Here is a 23031-nt window from a genome sequence, read left to right as displayed (position 1 = left end):
TTTCTTCCTGCATTTATTTCCATGAGCCTTAAATCTGTATCCCCTAGTCCTTAAACCATCTGTCAGTGGGAATAACTCTTCTTTGTTTACCTTATTCGAGTTCCACTTCAAGCTTGACTGCAAAGATCAAGGCTGACACTCCAGAGTAGGACCGAGGGAGTGCTGCAGTCGGAAGTGCTGAGCTTCGGATGAAATGTTAAACCAATGCCCAACTGTCTTGCTTAGGTGAATGCAAAAGATCTCTTGGCACTATATTGAAGAAGAGCAGGGACTTATTCTCAGTTTCCTGATCAACGTATATCCCTCAACAACACTGCCTAAGGAGATTATTTTTAAACAAGTCATCATTATCATATTGCTGTTTGTGGGAGTTTGCTAAGTATAAATTGTCTGCCCCATTTCCTACAGTACAAAAATGACCACACTTGTAAAAAGTACTTAATTAAGGGGAGGTGATGGCATGATGGCATTGCCACCAGTCAAATAATCCAGAGACCCAGGTTCTGGGGAGTTGAGTTTGAATCCCATCACGGCAGATGTTGAAATCTGAATTCAGTAAATACCTGGAATTAGAAGTCTAATGATGACTATTGTCAATTGCTGTATAATTTCATCTGGTTCACAAATGTCCTTTAGGAAAGGACATTTATCTTTAAATATGCTATCTTTATCTGGTCTGGTCTACGTCTGATTCCAGATCTTCAGCAATGTGTTTGACTCTGAAATGACCTGGCAAGTCACTCAGCTCAAAGGCAATCAGGGATGGGCAATATATGCTGGCCCAGCCAACAATACCCACATCCCATGAATGAAAAATGGCTGTAAAACACTTTTAATTGCCCAGTTTATAAAAATGTGCATCTTTCATGTCTCAACCAGTTACAACCTTGTACCTCCCTATCAAATCTCCCTGCAAATTAATTTGTTGCAAGGAAAATTATTCCAGCCTCTCCAACCTAACCTCGAAGCTAAAATTTCTCATCCCTGGAACTATTGTAGTAAATCTCCTCTTTGTTCTCTCTCGGCCCATCACATTATTCCTAAGATATGGTGACCAGAATTTGACTCCGGGGGGGGAGGGGTGATTTTCCCCCCCAAAAAAACAAAGCATTTAACTGGCGGAAAATGGGAGTTTCCTTGCCAGTTTTTTTGGGCAAGCTGGGTTTCATGAATTTATGGCATTCTGAGCACTACAAAGGCCGCCAAGCAATTCACACCAGTAGGAGAGGCCTAAACCCGCTGGACAGGGCGGCAGCAGAGCGCTGAGGGCCATGCACGAATCTCCCAATGTACTGGAAAATCCCTCCCAGACACCATCGGTCTCCCAATCACCAGCCCCAACCCCTCAGCTCCGGGCATCACCAGCTTCCCGATGGCTGGCCTGATCCCAATGCCCAGACGCAACCCCTGCTGGCTGGCTACGAGCCTTGATGGCTGGCCTGACCTCTGACCCCTGATAGCCTGCTCTAACATTCAGTGGCTGGCCCCAAACACTGATGCCTGGTCCTGATACCTGATGCAATTTCTAATGGTCAGCCCCTATCCCTGATTGCTGGCCTCACCACTAGCTCCCAATTCCCAATGCTGAGTTCCCCCCTTCCTTCCCTTCCAACCTCCCCTCTCTGGTTCTGCCCCTATATGTCCTGTTGATCAATGGAGCGTAGCCCCCATGGCACTGCCCAATTGGCACTGCCATTATGCAAACTGGCAACACCAGGGTGCCAGTCTGACTGCCAACATCCCAGGCTGGCAATTCCAAGCTGGCACTGCCCAATGGGCACAATTCCCTGTCCCGCCACTTCCTGGGGAGCCTCAACGGTCTCTGGTTCTACTGGTGAGGCCACCACATCTGGTCCCCATTGCTGGGCACCAGCTGCAATCTCCGCTGGTGGGAACCTTCAGTGAGGTCAGAGAGCCAACTGAGCCTGGACAGTTCTGTCCGGATCTCGTTAAACACATTCAAATCATGACTATTGAAATCAACTTCGCGCCGTTCCCCTGAAAAATGTATAGTCCGGGAGATTCATGACCTGCTGACCACCAAGCAGGAATTCAACTTCTACCCTCCTGTTTGCACTTCCAGCCCTGCTACGCTACGCAACCAGCGTAACGGGATGGGAAAATTGCGCCCCAGATGCGGCCTAACCAGAGCTTCATATACATGCAGCATAACTTTCCCTTTTTGCGCTCAATACGTCCATGTACAAAGCCTACGAACTCTTAATTTCTTGCTAATTTCTCTGTCAATATCTCCCGTCACTTGGATATCAGTTTGGAGTAAATGGAGCTGGCTGAAGGCTGACATCTGTGATGCTGGGGACCTCCGGACGATGCCGGTAGATAGCAATACACAGTGGAAGGGGAAGGTTGCACGGTTTTTGCGTTGACTGATGGGTTGAGTGTGGTAGATATTGGTGGGCTAAAAACAATCAAACGCCAACCACCTGCACGGCGGCCGAGGCCCGAAGTGAACGTCGGAGGCCAGAAAAATGGCGGTTGCCCCAGTAACACCCCGGACCTCCTCAACGAAGTCAGCCAGAGGGACCGCGGGGCTCGAGCACTGCGAGCGGCCTTGCGTCAGAGGACGGCGGCGTCTCCTTGGAAACGTGTACGGACGCACGTGCGGGATATACGTCACGTCGCTGGCGAATGGCGTGACGTAAGGCGTAGGCACGGCAGCGCCGGTTTGCGACGTAATCACGTGACGGGGACTGCGCTCAAGCTTTCGTTTCGGTGTGGTGGTGGCAGTGACGAGTCAGGGGGAGGGGAGAGTAGTGGACGAAAAGATGTCGGTGATGGTGGAGCAGGCGGCGGCGGTGGCCAATGGACCTCATCTTGCAGCCCGGGAGCAGGCACAGGCGGCTGGCAGAAACTACAGCTCCCAGCCCAGGCTGAGTATGTGCCCAATGGTTGTTTAACTGGCGGTGGTGGGGGAAGGAAAGGGGCTGATTGAAGCCTGTAGGCTTGTTGAAGTCAATGCTGAGAGTGCAGTGTCTGAGCTGTGGGTGTCCTGGGCCCTTTGGGCGCCGGTAGAGGGGAAGGGGGTGCGATATTTATATATTTTATGTAACAAGTTCCGCTTTTGACAGCTTAAGTGAGTTACATTTCAGAATATATGGTCTGAGCAATGTTTGTTTGCATCAAATTGTTGAGTGGGCATCCCCATATTTTTGCTGGTTGCCCGCTGAGGTATTTATTTTGTTTTGGCTGTCAGACATTACGTTGATCCAATACCGTCTGTAAACTTCCAAGTCTCAGTATATTTTTCCACTTGTCAAATTTTGGATTTTGTTTTTGCTGTCTACTTTTAGTTTCAGATCAATTGTTTTCTCTTGGTGTCCAGAATATTCCGGGAATCTGATCCCATCTCTCGCATGTTACAGGATCATCACTAAGCTTCATGTGATTCCATCATGTGACTCGAATGAAGCAAGACCTTTAAATTTGATTGTGGTTGACAAATCATTTTTAAAGATTTTCTCCAGACTATTTGCATTGGATTAGTTTTGTGCCGTCTCAAACTGGGGAATCGATGCGGATCTAATTAGAGTGACAGGCTTGTTGTATTTTTGAATAAATGCAGATCTGGCTGAATGCCGAACTTCATATCTTAAACTTAGCATGAATATTTCCTCTCGAAAGTATCATTGTAATATTTAATGTGGAGGAAAGTGACTACAAACCAAGGACTATGTGGATGCTGTGTTCCAGAGGATGCACTTTTAAGTTACTATAATTGTTCCCCCATTTCCCACACCTTTTTTCGTACTTAATGATGAATCAACATTTTGGGCATACTATCAAGAGAATATAAGAAGGTGTTCTGGCAATTCCTTCTCTATGAAAGTCATTTTTAAACTGCTTTATGAAGTTATAAGTTGATCTCAGATGATCAGATGTACAGTATTTAAAAATTAATAGGAAAATGGGAACATATTTTAATGTAAAATTATTTAACCAGATCAGATGTCTTCTAAGTTCCCCTGGCTAGATCCAGGAGCACAGCTGTAGAGATTACTGTTACGTTACTGGGAAGCTTAGATTTCCTCTGCCTTGATGCATAATTTAACAATCTTGACTGAGCAAATAGTGCTTAATTCAGAGGTTGCTTGACGTATAATGAGGGACAGATTCCTAGCTGACAGTCATGTGGAGAAGTTGTGAGGCTTTCAAACGTTGAGATTCAAAAGTACCTGCAGTAATGCTTGTCAACGTGTCTAAAGCACTACAAGCTGTAGTATAGCGTTCAGGATTTCATAGAGCACTGAGTTGTTACATGTCCTTTAATGTTGCAGAATATTGGAATGGATTTGAGTATCCTTGTTTTTGATGCAAATGTGTTTTAAAAGGAGAATTACATACTTGAGAAATGCTATAATAAGATTAGAAGCAGTTTAGAAAAGATTTGCTCAGTTGATTCCTGGGATGATGGGGTTATGTATCCATTAGAAATTAGAAGAACAAGAAGTGATCCTTAAACATGCAAGATCGTGAAGGGAATTGAAAATATGGTTGCTGAGGAGGCGCTTTCCCACTTGGGACAGACTAGAACTAGGGGGTACTGTTTGAAAATAAGGAATCTTTTACTTAAGGCAGAGATGAAGGGAATTTTTTTCTGTGGTTGGGCTATGGAATTCTCTTCCCAAGAGAAGAGTGGGAGCTAGGTCAATTAATATTTTAAAAGCTGAGTTGGCTAGATTCATGATCCTCAAGGGAATCAAAGGATATACGGAGGTAGACAGAAAAGTGGAATTGAGGCTGCAGTCAGATCAGCCTTGATCTTCTCAAATAAGTAGAGCTGGCTCAAGGGGCTAAAAAGCCTACTCCTGCTCCTGCTTTGATTATGAAGCATTATTTGAAGGTGTATACCAAGACACCAGAGGAATACCATGTTTCATATCTACTCACTTTTCTAGGATGTCACCAAATCACTCCCATCTGTTGGCATGCCAATATTAATGGAAAAATTGTATTATAAGGATGATTTGCTTTTTTCCTTGGAATATATAGAAATTAAGAAGCTGTGTCTAGGATTCTCCAACAACTCTATATTAAAAATCTTTCATAACCTCTCCCTTTATTCTTATGCAGCTATGTTTTGGATTTTCCAGTACCAGTGATTTTGGGGGTTGACAAAAAAATTGATGTTTTGAGCTTTTGGCCTTAGAGCTGACAACATTTGCTTTTGCAGAAAATGGTTGTTGCTAAATTAGAAATGGAAGATCCTACTTCTGCAGTTCTGAAATGTTGAGGAAGCACTGGCTTTGAGAGTTCCATTTATTGTAAGGTTTTCGCAACTACCAGACATTTCAAATCCCCTTACAACCAATGAAATACTTTCTGAAGTGTTGTAATATAGGAAATGTGATAACCAATATGTATTCTGCAATATGTTAATAACCAGATAATCTCTCACTGTAACATGAATTGAGGGATAAAGTTGGCCTGGAGACCAGGGATAACTCTCCTGCTCTTCTTCAAGGGGATCTCCTGAGAACAGACGGGGCGTCAGTTTAATGTTTGATCTGAAAGATGTCTTTAATTTAGTTTAAAGATCCTGGACTGTTTTCACATTGAGAGGGAAACTCCAAATAGCAACACGTTGCCAAGAAGTTGTATTGAGTTAAATTGGGAGTGTGATGGAATATTCCCCACTTGCCTGGATTGTGCAGCTCCAACAACACTCAAGAAGCTTGATACTATCCAGGACAAAGCAGTCCGCTTCAATGGCACCGCACCCACAAACATCCACTCCCTCCACCATTGATGCTCAGTAGCAGCAGTGTGTGCTACCTACAAGATGCATTGCAGAAATTCACCAAAGATCCTTGGACAGCACCTTACAAACTCTCAACCATTTCCATCAAGGAGAAGGGCAGCAGATACATGGGAACACCACCACCTACCTGCAGGTTCCCCTCCAAGAAAAATAGCAGGAAATGGAACTCGGTGACTTTTTCAGAGAACTGGCACAGACTCGATGGACTAAAAAGCTTCTTTCTCTGCTGTAAAATTTAATATCTTATTCAGTGGACCTGAGTAGCATTTTGGGGTTTGTTAGTCCTTTTGGCTAGAATGATTTGCAGATTAACAGCAACAGTGTGGGGTCAATCCCTGTACTTGAGTTAAGAACATAAGAACTAGGAGCAGGACTAGGACATCTGGCTCCTCAAGTCTGCTCTGCCATTCAGTAAGATCATGGCTGATAGTTCTTGAACCCTATGTTCTTGCCTTTCCTCATTGTCATAAGACGGTATAAGTCATGATTAGCAACCCTTGGGTTGAGGATCCTGTATGGAGAAAGAGAGAGACATGCATCTGGACAAAGTAATTTCTAGATATTCAGGTTCGGATGGTATTTGTTCAATCATTATCTACTAATGGGTAAAGTATAAAATGTAATTGATCTAATGGGCTTTTTTAAGGAAACAAGCTTCCAAAGTTCATTTTTAAATTTTAGTGCAAACTCTTATAGAATCTTAGAATAGTACAGAACAGTAAGAGGCATTTGGCCTGTCTGTATTGGCTCTTTTATTAAATTCATTTGTAGGACATGGGCGCTGCTGGCTGGCCAGCATATGTTGCCCATCCCTAGATCCCGTTTAGAAGGTAGTGGTGAACAGCCTTCTTGAATTGCTGCAGTCCACATGCTTGGGTTGATCCACAGTACCATTAGGGAGGGAATTCCAGGATTTTGACTCAATGACTGTGAAGGAATGGTGATATATTTCCAAGTCAGGCTAGTAAGTGGCTTGGAGGGGAACTTGCGGGTAGGTGTGATATTCCCATGTATCTGCTGCCCTTCTCCTTCTAGAAGGAAGTGGTTGTGAATTTGGGAGGTGATGTTTAAGGATCTTCGATGAATTTCTACATGCACCTTGTAGATAGTATCGGTGCTGAAGAAAGTGGATGTTTGTGGATGTGGTGCCAATCAAGTGGGCTGCTTTACCCTTGGCAATGTCAAGCTTCCTGAGTATTGTTGGGGCTGCGTTCATCCAGCCAAGTGGGAAATATTCCATGGTGGACGTTTCTTTGGGAAGTCGGGAGGTGTGTTAATAGCCACAGTATTCCTAGCCTCTGACCTGTTTGCAAAGAAAGTTAGCCTCACCCTTTACTTTTTCGCTCTTTCTCTGTTTCTTTCTCCTGTGACACTTTATCCAATCCCCTTCAGATAATTATTGAATTTTGTGTGATTAAAGACTTAATTAAAGGCAGATATTTTGTTTCCACATTCTTCAGTTTCTGTGGTTGAATGCATGATTCATAGTGGGAAAATATTGTCAACCAAAACTCTAGCCCTTTTCACATGCTAAGGTTTTTTTTGCTCAATAACTTCAGTCCTGTTATGCAAATTGGTATTGTGATAATAGTGCTTTAAAAATGGGAAAACCTTCAGTTTTAGTCTTGTTGGTGATGTTTGTGTCAAGTATATTCTTGTGGCTACTCTTGTAATGAAATTTGCTGAACTGAGGCACTATAAGCAGAAAAAATTAAAAAGCATCAAACGATGAATCTGATTTTTATTTTAAAAAGACCATTCATTTAATTTTATTCCATCATTTTAGAATATCAACTCGACCCTTTCTCATTTCAGTGTTTTTCTTGAATGAGTCTGGTGTTCTGGATTCAATGACTGAATTAAATGCCTAATAGTTGATTGCGCCATTAGTGGAGAGGAAATAAAAATTAATGACCAAATGTAACTTGCATGGCAAGGTGACTTCTGTTAGAAAATACCAAGCTTTTCCTGCACTTGCAAAGGAACTGTGGTCTACATTATTAGTCCTCTGGCTAAGCATGCATTTGGGATGTAAGCATTTTTGCATTGCTAAGTTTGTCATTTTGTGCTGGATGCATACAAGGTCTTTCTGGGATAATCTCATATTGTGCAAGCTTATTCCTGTGAGTTCTAAGCTGTAAATCTAAATGTGGTCAAAAAGAAACTGAGAAATAAAGGAAGCTGAATCCTTTCCTACTTTCTCTTCCTTTTTCTATTATATTTAGGCAAATAGTGTTGAATTTATGTAACTTGTTTAAGAAACAACAGTGAAGACTACTACAATTTATAGACATTATACACCTCTATTCGGAGGCAAATAAACACTAGGTATAATAGTAAGCTTAATGAGTTGAATTGTTCTATTCAATCTAGTATAGATAAACTGTATTTCTACTTGTAGCTCTATACATAGGTTTGAAAATACAGACTTGTTCTGTGCCATTCTGGTCAAGTGCAAATAACAGTTTCTGACCACAATCTATATTGTGGATAGACTGCCACTGCACATCTCAATCTTTTAAAGATTCTTGCATTCTGATCTTGCCTCTCTTCCTGTTCCCCAAACCAGCTGTGTTCATAATTTTATCCCTTCCTATGTTAAATCGCCTGCTTCCTATCATCCTCCTTTTACTCTCCTGCCACTCCACTCCTTTCATAGTCCAAGTAACTTCTCTGTATGAAAGCCTACAGCTTTCCTCTGCATCCTCTTGGGAATGTTGTGGCCCCTATTATCCTCTCTCCATGGACAGTAACTCCACTTGCCCTTTATTTTGACAACCTGTACTGCCCATTGCTCAGGATTAATCCATTCCTCAAACAAAAAGATTAGGACATTCATGGATTTTCCCCTGCTTTTTTGTGAGAAAACATTTAATGTTGCTCAAAAAGTGCTTTGTGCATGAAGTCAGGTGAAAAGCAGGAAAATATTGGACTTTTTCATAGTAAACATTATTTTAGAATTTTTGTAGTTGCATTTTTGGACATTGAAGTACATTGTTCGAATATCGTGCATTTTGTGCTTTCATATGTTGCTTTCTCACTACCTCCTACTTGGACTGTTTTATCTCTATTGCCATGACTTTGATCTGGAGATAGCTCCATGTATCTTTGTTATGTGAATTTGGGTATTGATGTGCCAGCTGCCGGACGGGAGTAGTCTCTTGGCAATATCAAGAATTTTTAAACATTGCATTAGCAACTTCTGTGGGAGCTGCATGACTTTGCAGTTTTTATTTTGTGATAAATACTATTTCTAAACTCTCCTTCCAAGCTCTTTTGAAATTGCCATTGTTTGTCTGTCCTTCTTGACTTCAGAGGCAGTGCTGTAGATTAGAAGTTGAAAATACACACGTAAAAGATGCACTATTTGCGCTCCAAGGGCGAGATTATTGGGATGAAGAAAATGAAGCGTAAAATTTCTTTTTTTGAAGTACTTTTTTTACAGTAACATTTCCATAGAATCCCTGCAGTGCAGAAGGAGGCCATTCAGCCCATCGAATCTGCACCAACTCTCAGAGCATCCGACCCAGGAGTTAGAATCTATATTGATGAATTAAACAGAATACGAGTTTGCTGACAATGCAAGGCTAGGTGGAAATGTAAACTGTGAAGTGGACACAGCTGCAAAGAGATGTAGATAAGTTAAGCAAGTGGGCAACAAAATAGCAGATGGAGTACAATGTGGGGAAGTGTGAGGTTATTGACTTTGGTTGTAAGAATGGAAAAGTAGAATGTGTAATAAGATGTGAAACTTGTAAATGTTGAAGTTCAGACAGAATTAGATGTATTTGTACAAGGAACACAAATTTAGCATGTGGGTAGAGCAAGCAATTTGGAAGGATGGTAGTTAAGATCTACAGGCATATAATCATGAGGTTGATGGGAGGGGCTAGTTTTGTAGCAGAGAGAAAAACAGCTTGCAATTAGGTGCTGGCTGGGGCTGTTTAAAATACAAATCTGCAGGCTGTCAGATAATCAAAACCTCTCTGAAGGCTTTAACGCTGTTAACCAATTTAAATCAGGTATACCTGCGTTTGCTAACTGTATTTAAAGTGAGTTTATGTCTGTTGCCTATTTGGAACTGAAATAATGAGTCAGAAATTAGTTTTTTTTTCATGTTGAAAGATTGTTCGGCTGTTAAGAGTTGAACTGCTTCATTATGTTAGTGTTATACTGAAACTGTATTTTGAATAAAACTTATTTTGATAAAGATCCCTAATATGTTAGTTGAATTACTCCTGGAGTGAAGCATTCTTTCCTCACATTTATGCTAAAATAGAAAAATTGTTGGGTTCTAATCTAGCTCTGTAATATACCTTGGGAGTTTCGGGTCCGGAATCCTAACAATTCGGAAGGTTAGTTCTATGTTAAACGTTTCTCACAGCATTGTAAAACTCAAAGTCAAGATTGACACTGGAATGAAGTGCAATGTTTTGCCCAAGCAGATGCTCTGGGAAATCGACCCATATACTGCACCAGATTTCATCACCAAAATAAGTAAAGCAAACGGTGGAAAAGCCATCCATAAGGAAAGTGTGGCGACTCTTGATTGCATGTATGGTAGTTTCCAGTTTCCTATAGTCAACCAAAACGTAAAGCCACTGTTGGGTCTCCAGGACAGCATTGCACTGGGGCTAATCCACCTTGGTCCAGGTGCAAATACCCTGCAGAGATGCTAGAATGTAAAGAGCTGTTTAATTGCAACATAATTGGGAAGCTACCCGTTAGCAGTTGGATGATTCAGTAATGTCCGCTATCTGCTCCAAAGAACAGTGCCCCTTATGATGAAGCAGAAAGTAGTTGGTGAACTGAATCAGACACAAGACTGAGTATCTCAGCTACAGAGTGGGTTACAGCGACGGTTGCTGCAGGAAAGAACGACAGCCCAGTCAGGAATTGCATCAAACCAATTCATCAAAACAAAGCACTACTGAGACCTTGTCAATCCTTAAGAACAGTTAAACAAGTTATAGCTGACATGCCCAATTGCTAAAGTTTTCAACATCTTGGGTGCAAAGTGCAGGTTTTGGAAAATCCTACTGGATGAAGAATCCTTGAAGCTCCTCACGTTCATGTCTCTGGTATGCAAATACTGTTTCCTTTGCATGCCCAATGGGATCTCGATTTCCTGTGAAATCATCATCAATGAAATCTTGGTCTGGGGTCGTACAGTGCAAGAATATGATACACATTCTCGCTTGGTCCTTGACAAAATCAGTACAATGCAGTTGAACCTCAACTCTGATAAATGCAGATTCAGTGTCAACAGATTCCTTATATGGGTCATCTGCCAATAGTTTGAAACCAGATCCAGACAGGTCAGCAGCTGTAAGACAGACGTCCATTCCCGAAGACAAACACATCTTGCAGCATTGCCTTAGTATGACAAATTGTTCAAAGTCATTCCCTGTTACAGTGAGATTGTTGGACTCCCCCATCAAGATGCTGAATTGTTTATGCTGGAGCACCACACAGCTGTATTCAATGAACCCTAGTAGGCACTCTCAGCCCCTCTGATGTTACAATACTTGGTTCAAGTACCTGTACTACTGTGTAGTCTGGATTCAGAATGGCAGGCCTTTGCATCAAGGGCCCTGACTGATATTGAAATTTATGCCCAGGTGGAGAAGAATGTCCTTGCCTTAATCTTCATTTGTCAGAAATTCCATGACTTCATCTATGGCTGTCCTGCCAATGTTGAAACTGATCACCAATAGCTCATAGCTACTCTCAAAGCCTCTTTATACTACATCAGCATGATTGCAGAACATGATGCTCGAGCTACAAACTCCATGTCCTTTAGTGTGGTAAGGAGCTAAACCTTGCTGATTCCTCTCCAGAGGCACCAGTAACCAGACAGATCGTGAGGAAAACATTGACATGTTGACAGTTCAAATATTGACATCCGGTACAATTGACTAACTCAAAGCTACCCTTCAGGCATACGTCACATGCAGGTGCTCCATTACATCATTATGAAAAGCTTGAGTCATCAATGGAGTTACCCCACCAGTTCTGCTCTTCGCTATGAGAGAGGAGTTAACCATGCAAGGCGGACTGTGAAGCACCTTTCTGCAGAGAGCAAATGCGCCAAAGTTACACAGGATTGGAAACAACAAGGTATAGGACAGAGCAATCCTTGTACTGTCTCTCCATGTATGCAGATGTAGAAAGGAAAATGTCCAGATGTGCACCGTGCAACACACTTGATCAACTGCACTCAAGGACGTTCCAGACTTTCTACAGTCACTTACGGCAGCAGACATTCAAATGGAATGGAAAGCAGCACTTTCTCACCACTCCTGGCTGACTCGTGCTCTAGTTGGTATGACATCAACTATCTGCCTGATCTGAAAAACAGTGCAGTCACCTGTAAGCTGAAGAGGCACTTTGCCACACATGGCATCTCCAGATGATAATGATGGACAACGCTGGGCAGTTTGTCTCGGAATTCAAAAATTTTGCGCAAACCATAGGACTCTCAGCACATCACAAGTTGCCCCGTGTATCCACAATCCAATGATTTATTGGAATGGGCGGTACACTTAGCAAAGTATCTCCTTGAGAAATGTATCAAAGATAACAGATTTAAATGCTGCACTACTTAATCTGCAAAACATGCCAAGGCAGGGCCTGCCCTTAGCACAAACAATGTTCTGTAGACATACCAGAACCATGATCCCTGTTATCAAGGCCCTTCTGCAACCAAAAATGGAGACAAATATGGGCACAAAGAGATAAAAGATACTAAAGCTGCAATATCTGCAGACTCTGTATTCTAAAACCAGTCCAGTTAGATCCACACCACAACTAATTGGTGGTGGTACGCTGCTGTGCCCCAAAAAAAACAGGTAATTGCCTTGTTCGGTGCTCTCTACATCACAAACTGATGTCACCTATTGCAGGTTCCCAATCCAATACCACCAGCCACCGCAGAAGCCAATGCACTGATTCTGCATTCTGTGCCTTCTGCACCAGTAGAAACTGAAGCCCCTCCCAAGGCCAATGCAATAAGCCCTGCAGCCACTGGACACACCTCATAAAAGCTTGATGCAGCCACCCTGAGGACAATAACCTGAAGGCATAGCCAAATGGCACAATCACGCACTCAGGGCACTTGAACAGATCAGTTTCCAAGTTCAAGGACTATGTAGTGACCTAGACTACATGTGGGCTGTTTTTTGCAAAAAAAAGGGCGGGGGCTGCATGGAAGAGACGTGATGGGCTGTGCTGCAAGTGTAGCAGTCCAAGTCAGCGTTCTGCATATTATAAATAGTTTATGTTCTGTTGCCTAAGTTTGTGCTCTGTACATTGGAAATAGTTTATAAACTGTCACTGCTGTCCTACATTGTTTTATGCCTCTAGTATATTTTGTCCCAATGAGGAAGATATAGACCAAGTGGTCCCGTGTACATCGGGATGACATTGACACAGGAAGTGACATGCCAATAGCGCAGGACTTCTTTCCCAGCATGGACAGACACAGAACATGTAGGATCTCAGATTGTTGAATAAACCTTTCTACTTGATAAGAGATTATCAGTTTATACAACTTCTACGGTGTTCTCAAATCTGTTGCTTTGAGTGATAATTGACTGTGTACAGTACTAGCTCATGTTTTGGTGTTCTTGCCTTGTTGCATTGTTCTAATGCCTACATGCAAATAGATTATATCATGGACTTATTTCTTGAATGTTTTGTTTGAATGGCATAAACTGATATTACAACTATAACTAGTATTGTGACATTTTTCTTTGTTATAGCGTTCAAGTAATTGTTCTCAGTGCACAGAGTTAATGTGGTAACTAACTGAGCCATTCGGACTAGGAGCACCCTTCACCTATGTTGCTCACTGGAGAAACCACAACAGTGTCCCATAACTCCTGCGCGGTTGTAGACACAAATACAGGATTTGGCTCATTGGAATTTCTCTTGCACCATCCACCAAAATAGCTTGGCTCAATTTGCAGGTACATAATAGCTAACTGGGTGAAATACTGGATTGCATCCATGTATTCTATGAAGAAGACCTCATTTTAAAGAGGAAGAGAGGAAAGTAAATTGTGAAGTGTTGGGGGAAGGAAGAAATAGGAGATTTCTACTGAAAGTTGAGAATCATACACATATGAGAATCATAATCCTAATTATAAAATCGGCAGTCTTCAAGGACATTCTGCAACAAAGAGACTTGTACTACAACACATGCAGCCATATTAAAAAGGCATAAAATCAAATTTGCCCTTAGGATGTCAGGCTCTTTTATACTGGGAGGGGAATATAACATGTCTATTCATGCTTCTGTGAAATTAAGCAAATTCTGTTCCTTTTAATGTAACCTTTTTTTAATTCATTTGAAAAGTGGTAATTATGGAAGTCTTAACCTATGTTCTTTTGCACATATTGTCGATTAGAATAAATAGACTGGGTGATTGTCATGTTTTCCTCTATTGTAATCTGGTATGTTCTCATTATGTCAGTTCTACTTTGCACATGATTTCACCAGAATGTGTGGATTTCACTGGAGTCATATAGCGTAATTGAGCAGATGGTTGGCTTTACTTAATGCAGAATTTAGGTGTCTGTATTGTAGCATACGTGAAGAGCCTTCAATTTGGATTGAGCTGTTCTTTGCTGTATCTCTTACAGTGCAGTTAATGTGGAAATGGAAAATAAATCAGCTATTTGAATACGTTATTCCATTATTACTTGGTCCATGTTATTATACGTCTTTGTTTCCCTTATTTTCTTCATGTAGCATGTGATTTGATACCTGCAACAAGAAAGGTAAGTGCTTTGGTGCATTCCCTGTGACAGAATCTTTTTATTATAATAGCAAAATATTGTAGATGCTGGAAATCTGAAATAAAAACAAAGTGCAGTAAAAGTTCCAATCTGGCAGCATCTGTGGAGAGAGAAACAGAATTCAGTTCTGAAGAAAAATCCTTTTATGTACAAACATTTTAATAATTTCTGAAGTGCAACTCCCTTTATATATAAAAAAAAGTAACAAACCAGGCTAAGAAGTGTAAAAATAGGTGATCTGAAGGGTATAGGGTCTGGGGTAAGATGCTCTGTCTGAGAGTTGGTACAGACTCAGTGAGCTGAATGGTGACTTCCTGCACTTTGGGATTCTATGATTGCGAATCTTGCAATGTTTCTTTACTTTGTTTCATGCTTACATTACCTGCATTTATTATATATAAAACACCTTTAACGTAGAAAGATATTCCATTTAGTTTTTAGGAAGTGCATCAGGCATGAGTATTAGAAAATATGATTGACAAAAATAATTTGTGTTTAGTTGATTTAAGAGAAGTGGTAATGTAGTGTGTTCCCAAGAAGCAACTTTCCCAATAAGATCTGCATTTCGGTAATTTCCTATTGTGGTAAGTGTTCCATCAGGACAGATTTCTGGCTACAGTTTTGTTAGGAACTAATGACATTCAGACTAAAAGCAAAACAGTTGTTTGTGACAGAGATTCATCATTTTGAGAATTTATCGAGGTAAGTTTCCCCAAATTAAGGCAGTTAATGGCTTGATAATTCTAATTATAGCTAGGCTGCAGTTTCTAAATAGCCTTTCAAACTGATGCTAAACTGGGCCAAAAAATCAGGCAAATTAGCATCATGCCACTAAATCAACAAATGAAGAAATCTGAGACCTAGTTTGAAAACCTATGGCTTAAGGCTGATCTCCTGGCCTCTACTGAAGTTTGTAAGCATCTCCAGTTTTAGTTACAGTTTGGCTGTTACATTGTTGATTAAATTACTGTCATTGTTGCTGCTGTAAAATGCTTCAGTCAGGCTGCGGTATTGTGCACAGTTCTGGATGCTGCATCTCCGGAAGGATATACTGACGCTGGAAGCAATGTAATGCAAATTCAACAGAATGCTGGAGGTTAAAGAGGAAATTGAGGACTGGTTTTATGAACTTGACTGCTTTTCTTTAAAGTGTAGAAGATTGAGAGATGAGCTAATAAAAGGCTTAACTAGAACCAATACAGATAGGAAATATACAGTAAATGGCAGAACCCTTAAGAGTATTGATAGGCAAAGGGATCTGGGTGTACAGGTACACAGGCCACTGAAAGAGGCATTGCAGGTGGAGAAGGTAGTCAAGAAGGCATATGGCACCCTTGCCTTCATCGGCCGGGGCATTGAATTTAAAAATTAGCAAGTCGTGTTGACGCTTTATAGAACCTTAGTTAGGCCGCACTTGGAATATAGTATTCAATTCTGGTCAACATACTACCAGAAGGATGTGGAGGCTTTGGAGAGAGTACAGAAAAGATTTACCAGGATGTTGCCTGGTATGGAGGGCATCAGCCCTGAGGAGAGATTGGAGAAACTTGGTTTGTTTTGACTGGAACAACGGAGGTTGAGGGGCGACCTGATAGAAGTCTGCAAGATTATGAGAGGCATGGACAGATAGTCAGAAGTTTTTTTCCCCAGGTAGAAGAGTCAATTACTAGGGGGCACAGGTTTAAGGGGCAAGGTTTAAAGGAGATGTACGAGGCAGATTTTTTTACACAAAGTAGTGAGTGCCTGGAACTTGTTGCCAGAAGAGGTAGTGGAAGCGGATACAGTAGTGACTTTTAAGGGGCCTCTTGACAAATACTTGAATAGGATGGGAATAGAGGGATATGGTCCCTGGAAGGGTAGGGAGTTTTAGTTCAGTCGGTGCAGGCTTGGAAGACTGAAGGGCTTGTTCCTGTGCTGTAATTTTCTTTGTTCTTTGTTTTTGTTCAATAAGGACAATCTATTTCCTGTGCAGGGAAACCAAAACAACAGGTATAATCTTAAAATTTAAACCAGACCATTCAAGCATGAAATCAGGAAGTAGTTCATACAAAAGTTGGTGGAAATCTTGAACTCCCTTTCCAAATGCTTCCTCTTTCACTTCTCTGCCCAGTAAACAGCTGTTTGGTGGGTCATTGTAAGCTTTGAGTGAAATGGATAGATTTTTATTAGATATAGATGTGAAGGAGTATAGATCAGAATCGATAAATGTGGGCTGTGTAAAGTTCAGCCATGACATAATTGAATAGCAGAACAGGCTTGTTCTGCCATTCAATGGCAGAAGGGCTCAATAGCTTACATATAGCTGCCTATATATTAATGCCCATGAAAGAAATAACTTGGATTTGTATAGAATATAAAGCAAAAGAAAAATTATTCAAAGCTAACACTGCACTGAAACAGGATCTAATTAATCCTCTGGCAGCTTCTTGACTTTCGTTTTGAAATCATTCAGAGATGGTTGTGGTGAGGGGGTGGTGAAATGGTTTAAGCTTCTTTGACTTTGTCTGTTTCCATAGCTGATTTTGAAAGAGCGCTAAACTAAAATGTTTGAATGGTACAAAAATGTATTCGGCTGTGAAATTTACTAACACTTGTATTAATTTCACTTAGTGATTTCATCTGTGTATTACAGGTTACATGGCAAGCATACTCGCTTCGAGGGACTGCTAGATAGGGAATGAGAGAGATATCTTGCAACTTAATTGATACATTTTTAAATAAAGGCATAGCCACTGTTTGTTTTTTCAGTTTTATTAAATTCATGAGCACTGCAGATGATGAAGTGATAATTTGACGTTGTGTCTACGTAAATATTCTGTGAAGTAAATTAATTCACAATATTCCAACAGGTATGGAAATCAACATCAATCGTAGCATATGAGTTTTGCAACTATTAGTTTTTGTTTTCATTCTTCATAAATTGACAATTTAAAATAGCTTTGCGTCAAGCCTCCTATTTATATTTCCACAATGGTGCTCTCCAAACGTTTTAAAAATGTAGAAACTATTTCTCTTCTATCAGACTCTTCCAGAGGTGTAAAAGTGAACTACATATGATCAACTATAGTGATTGTTTAGGACACTGCTATTAATTGGCCAACAGATAATGGCAAGTATTTAAGAATGAAGTATTACATGGTCTACAACAAATGTACATTCCGAGAAGGTACAAAAAACAAAAGAAAAAGTGAATTAACTGTGGCTAATAAAATAGGTTAAAGATTGCATTAGATCAAAGGGAGGCACTTATAATGTTGCCGGAAAAGTGAGCCTGAGGATTTGGAGCAATTTAGAATCTGGCAAAGGAAAACCCAAGAAACTGATAAAGGGAAAAGTCGTTGGGGAACTTGGGGAAATAAATAGAGATATCTTGAGGAGTGAACATATTATAGAAGAGGTGGTGCTGGAAATCTTAAAGTGCATCAAGGTAAATAAATCCCCGGGACCTGAAGAAGTATATCCCAGGACATTGTGGGAGGCTAGGGAGGAAATTGTGGGTCCCCTAGCAGAGATATTTGAATCATCAACAGCCACAGGATGAGGTGCCTGAAGACTGGAGAGTTAACAAATGTGCCTTTAAGAAGAACTACAGGGATAAGTCTGGGAGCGTCAGGCTGGTGAACCTAACATCTGTAGTAGGTAAGCTGTTAGAAGATATTCTGAGACAGAATCTACAGGCATTTAGAGAGGCAAGGACTGATTAGGGACAGTCAGCATGGCTTTATGAGTGGAAAATTATGTCTCACGAATTTGATTGAGTTATTTGAAGGGATAACCAAAGAAGTAGATGAGGACAGTGCAGTTGATGTGTTATATGGACTTCAGCAAAGCCTTTGACAAGATTTTGCTTGGTGAATTGTTGCATAAGTTTAAAGCTCACGGGGTTCAGGGTGAGGTAGCCAATGGGGTACAAAATTGCCTTGATGACACAAGACAGAGGATGGTTGTAGAGGGTTGTTTTTCAGCTGGATGCCTGTGACTGGTGGAGAACAGAGATTTAGGGGTACAGGTTCATAGCTCTTTGAAAGTGGAGTCAGAGATGGACAGGGTGGTGAAGAAGGCATTCGGCATGCTTGGTTTCCTTGGTCAGAACATGAGTACAGGAGCTGGATGTCTTCTCGAAGTTGTACAAGACACTAGTAAGGCCCCACTTGGAATAATGTATACAGTTCTGGTCACTATTATAGAAAGGATATTAAACTAGAAAGCATGCAGGAAAGATTTACTAGGATGCTACCAGGACTTGATGGTTTGAGTTATAACGAGAGGATGGATAGACTGGGATTTTTTCCCTGGGAGCGTGGGAGGCTTAGGGGTGACCTTATAGAGGTCTATAAGATAATAAGGGGCATTGATCAGCTAGATAGTCAACATCCTTTCCCAAAGGTAGAGGAGTCTAAAACTAGGGGGCATTTGTTTCAGGTGAGTGGGGACAGATACAAAAGCATTCAAAGGGGCAATTATTTCACTCAGAGGATGGTGAATGTCTGGAATGAGCTGCCGAGAGATGGTGGTAGAGACCGGTACAATTATGTCTTGTAAAAAGCATTTAGACAGTTACATGGGTAAGATGGGTATAGAAGGATTTGGGCCAAACGCAGGAAATTGGGACCAGCTTAGCCGTGAAAAAGGGCACATGGATAAGTTGGGTTAAAAGCTCTAAACATCAATGACTGTAAGAGAATATCAGTGCTGGCTAGCAAGATACATAAAGGCAGACTATACAAGCTTTATTACGTACGTAAAAAGGAAAAGATTAATAAGGACAAATGTGGGTCCATTACAAGCAGAGACAGGAGAATTCATAACGGGGAATAGGGAAATGGTGGAAAAACTAAATAGTTACTTTGCATCGCTCTTCAGGGATGAAGATGCAGAAAATCTCCCAGAAATTCTAAGCAAACAAGGGACTTGTGAAAATAATGTACTGAATAAAATTAGTATTAATAAAGAGGTGGCACTCAATTAATTGAATTGGAGATTGATAAATGCACAGGACTAGGTAAGTTATATATCACAATGTTGATGGAGAAGGCTTTGGAGATAATGGATGCATTGATAGTTATCTTTGGAAATTCTATAGATCCTGGAAAGGCTCCTGCAAATTAGGAAGTAGAAAATATGATTTCACTGTTTAAAAAGAGAGGGATAGAGAAAGCTAAGAATTATAGACCTGTTAGCTAGATGTCAGTTAGGGCCTATTATTAAGGATGTGACACTTGGACCTGAATATTCCGGCCATTCAGTAGGATCTGCTGCTCCTGCCAACGGTGAGCCTCTGGCAGCAGGGATTGCATTGAACTGGAAACCCTGTTGATAGTGGTGGGATCAGGAGATCCTGCTGCTGGCCAATGGTGAGCCTACTTGTGACATTAATCAATAAAAAATAAGTATAAGAGCATCATTTTAGAAATTGAGTTGTATTGAAAAATCACTTCCTGTTACCATATACAATAATTTGAATTTTTTTTGTGTGTAATATCTAAATGGCTGTATAGAACCAAGCCTGTGACCTAAGCACAAGCAATGTTTAATCTGCTAGCTTTGACCTACTGACCCTCTATTCTTGCTCTGCTTTTAATTATAAATCTATTTCTAAAAATAGACTTATGATTAATGCTGTTGGTTTTAAAAATCCTCTCGTAAGATTTTAAACTCTTTTTGTACATGGAAACTGTTCTTGTATTTCACATTACTAGTTTAATGTAAATATCACAATCAGATAACATCTTAATGAAGCACAGCTTCAATAGAATGATGTTACCAGTTGAGTATTTATGTTTAACATTTTGGTACAGCATTGTGAAATACAACCCTGAAGTATTACAAATCCATAAACCCATTTAAATTGGTGTCCTGCCTAGTTAACTAGCTCAGTTAACAGATAACTAGCTGCCAAATGAATGGAAGCCTTAAAACCCTAAAAATACCAAATTTAGTGCCATAATGCAGGGTTAGAATAATAATAATGGCTAATGAGCTTCTTTCATAGTAAGATTGGGGTGTAAGGAGGGAAGGACAGTATGTTTGGACATGGGGGCAGTGCTGGTTTTTTGTAACATGTTATTGGGGGATAATGGAAAAAGCAAAGCAGATCTGACACAAGAACCTTTTCAATAAACTATATATAAGGATATTCTTGACTTAGCAAGATTAGCATGATTGAGACTGTGAAGTATATAAAGTGAACTAACCTAGTATTGCTATCTAGTTTTGATTTGGGTAATGTGTAAAATGTTCTGTAATTTGGCCATATTATTTTGAAAGTTTTAAAGTTTTGGCACTCTTATTAGGTTACATCTCGGAAGAGAGCATACTTCACTGTTACCACAACTTGCAAGATTTATTCAGTTTTAGAATGATGCTGTACCCTCCAGCCTTTTAAATCAAATGTGTTGGAATGCACACTGCTTTCTTTCACTCCTACTTGAATGGGTTCTTAGTATTTCACACCAAGGTGTCCTTCAGGGTGCTGGGTCAGGCTACCAAAACAGCTTCTATGAAGGGATTAGAACCAATTAACATCTTTGTACACAAAAGCTGCTGGCAGCTGAACAGGCGGCCTTGTGACCTGCTCAGGAGCTGCATGTTAAACAGGGGGCTGTGTACTTGAGCTCAAGTAGGGAAGGGGTGGAGAGAGTTTTTATTTATAATTGAAATGGTGCTTCCTGATGGATTGCGGGGTTGGGGGTTGGGCGGGGGGGGGGGTGAACCACTGAATTAAATTGTGCAAGGAGTCTAAACTCCTAATTTCAAAACAATGTAAAATGCTTTCTTTATATTAAACATGGCATTAGAGTGAACACTTTATCACCTAATCCAATTTCATATTCCATGTGGAAAATTATATATGTTTTCATTATATTAATACATTTCAAATTATAAATTTTTGTAATTAATGTCAGCCTTGACAGCAAAATATTGAATTTGCTGTATTGAGTTTCTTTTTAAACTTTGTCTGAATTAAATGTTTTGTTCTTCAGCCAGTTGGCTATCACTTATTGTACTAATAATGAAACACATGTCAAAAACATGTATTTAGCACTATAAATTGTGTAGTTGAATATATCAAATGCACCATTCAATGACCTGAAATTAAGTTTATTGCCATAAATGGTACCTCTTCCCTATTTGCTGCAATACCTGGTTAACTTATTTCCCCATTAGTCATTGTTCAGGTTTAATTGTGCGTTGTTGAGTGGTCACACTGAAGATCTCTGCACTGGCAAATTGGTACTTTAAAAAAAATGTCCAAGGCAGGCTGGGTAGAACGTTATTAAGATGAAAGATCCACTCAAGATGATTAACCTGAAGCTTTTTGAAAAATTAATAGAATTAAATGTTCTATGTTTAGGACTATTTACAGTAGATTTAGCAATATTACTTTCTCAGTAAGTAACTGAGTGGATTGTCTGGTTCAGGAGTATTCCTTAGTTTGTGTTATGCAACTTTTAAAAGGAAACTAGAAATACTTTAGTTGATTGCAACACTGTTATATGGTTTTCATGCTCGAGCAGTTTGCCTTGCTTTTCCCGATGTTTGCTTATTAGTGAATGAAATGCAGGTGTGTGGGAAACAGCAAGCGAACATTGACAGGTTTATTCTGTTGGCTGCAGCCTAATTAGTTGCATAGTGGATGCACCCCGCTAAGCTTTAGTGCACTGCAGTAGAGCTGGTCTGTTCTAATTTCCTTGCAGCTTTGATATCGGTGAAGAGATTGACGGATTACACAAAAAGCAAAGCGTGATAGAGGCCTATCGAAACAATGCAGTCCTTACTTCAGCCACCACAGATGTGAGAGAAGGCTGATCAGAAACAAATGTCAACCATAGTCAAATTGTCTCCTGTGTCTGCATGGTTAATATTTTCCCATGTAAAGCAAAAAAAAAGCTAGGTAATAGCTTGTCTCCCCCTGTACTGCTGTTTTACCTGAGAGAACTAGCTGGAGTTGCAGTTCAATATTAATAAAGCAGTTTTGGATTTTGATAAAGTATCAAAATCATGCTGCAAAAATTCCTTTCCTGCAATTCTATAAGACTCAGTTGACCACCCATACAACAGTAATGCCATTGTGCCTACTCCATCAAATGGTGAATTATGCTATTGTTGTAGGGCTTGACCAGCAATTGAAATATTCTATGGATCTTATTTTTCATTAAACTCCATTAAAAATGGTCTCTGTAACCATGCTGATGCAGAAAGGAAATCCTTTAGTAAACAGATAACAACAGATTTCAAAGAAACTGGATATATTGGCAAGTGTTATGTTGTGCTTTTGCCCTGTAATAGCAGACAGTGAAAATGTAAAAATTAAATCCATATGTTTATACCAACTGTATTTAGTTTTACTTGCAGACTTAACACTACAAAAGCATTAGATTGGTAATCTGTTTATTGTATTTTGCTTTGAGTTTGATGACGTATCTGAATTGAGCTGTCATTCTCTTGTG

The 23031-nt window shown here is 40.4% G+C and overlaps 1 protein-coding gene across 1 annotated transcript in view; it reads left to right on the top strand.

The window, feature by feature from the left end:
* Nucleotides 1-2719: 2719 nt before the first annotated feature.
* atp6v1ba (ATPase, H+ transporting, lysosomal, V1 subunit B, member a) overlaps nt 2720-23031 on the top strand; it is a 61100-nt gene continuing 40788 nt past the window's right edge. The window contains exon 1 of the mRNA XM_080205841.1: nt 2720-2895. Within this exon, the coding sequence (XP_080061967.1) occupies nt 2787-2895 (109 nt within the window). The 5' untranslated portion in view covers nt 2720-2786. The remainder of the gene's footprint in view (nt 2896-23031) is intronic.

This window comes from Carcharhinus amblyrhynchos, chromosome 17 (genome assembly GCF_965287045.1).
Source record: "Carcharhinus amblyrhynchos chromosome 17, sCarAmb.v2.hapA, whole genome shotgun sequence".
Taxonomy (NCBI): Eukaryota; Metazoa; Chordata; class Chondrichthyes; order Carcharhiniformes; family Carcharhinidae; genus Carcharhinus; species Carcharhinus amblyrhynchos.
Note: the sequence above shows the minus strand (reverse complement) of the source record. Positions and strands in the feature narration are given on the sequence as shown.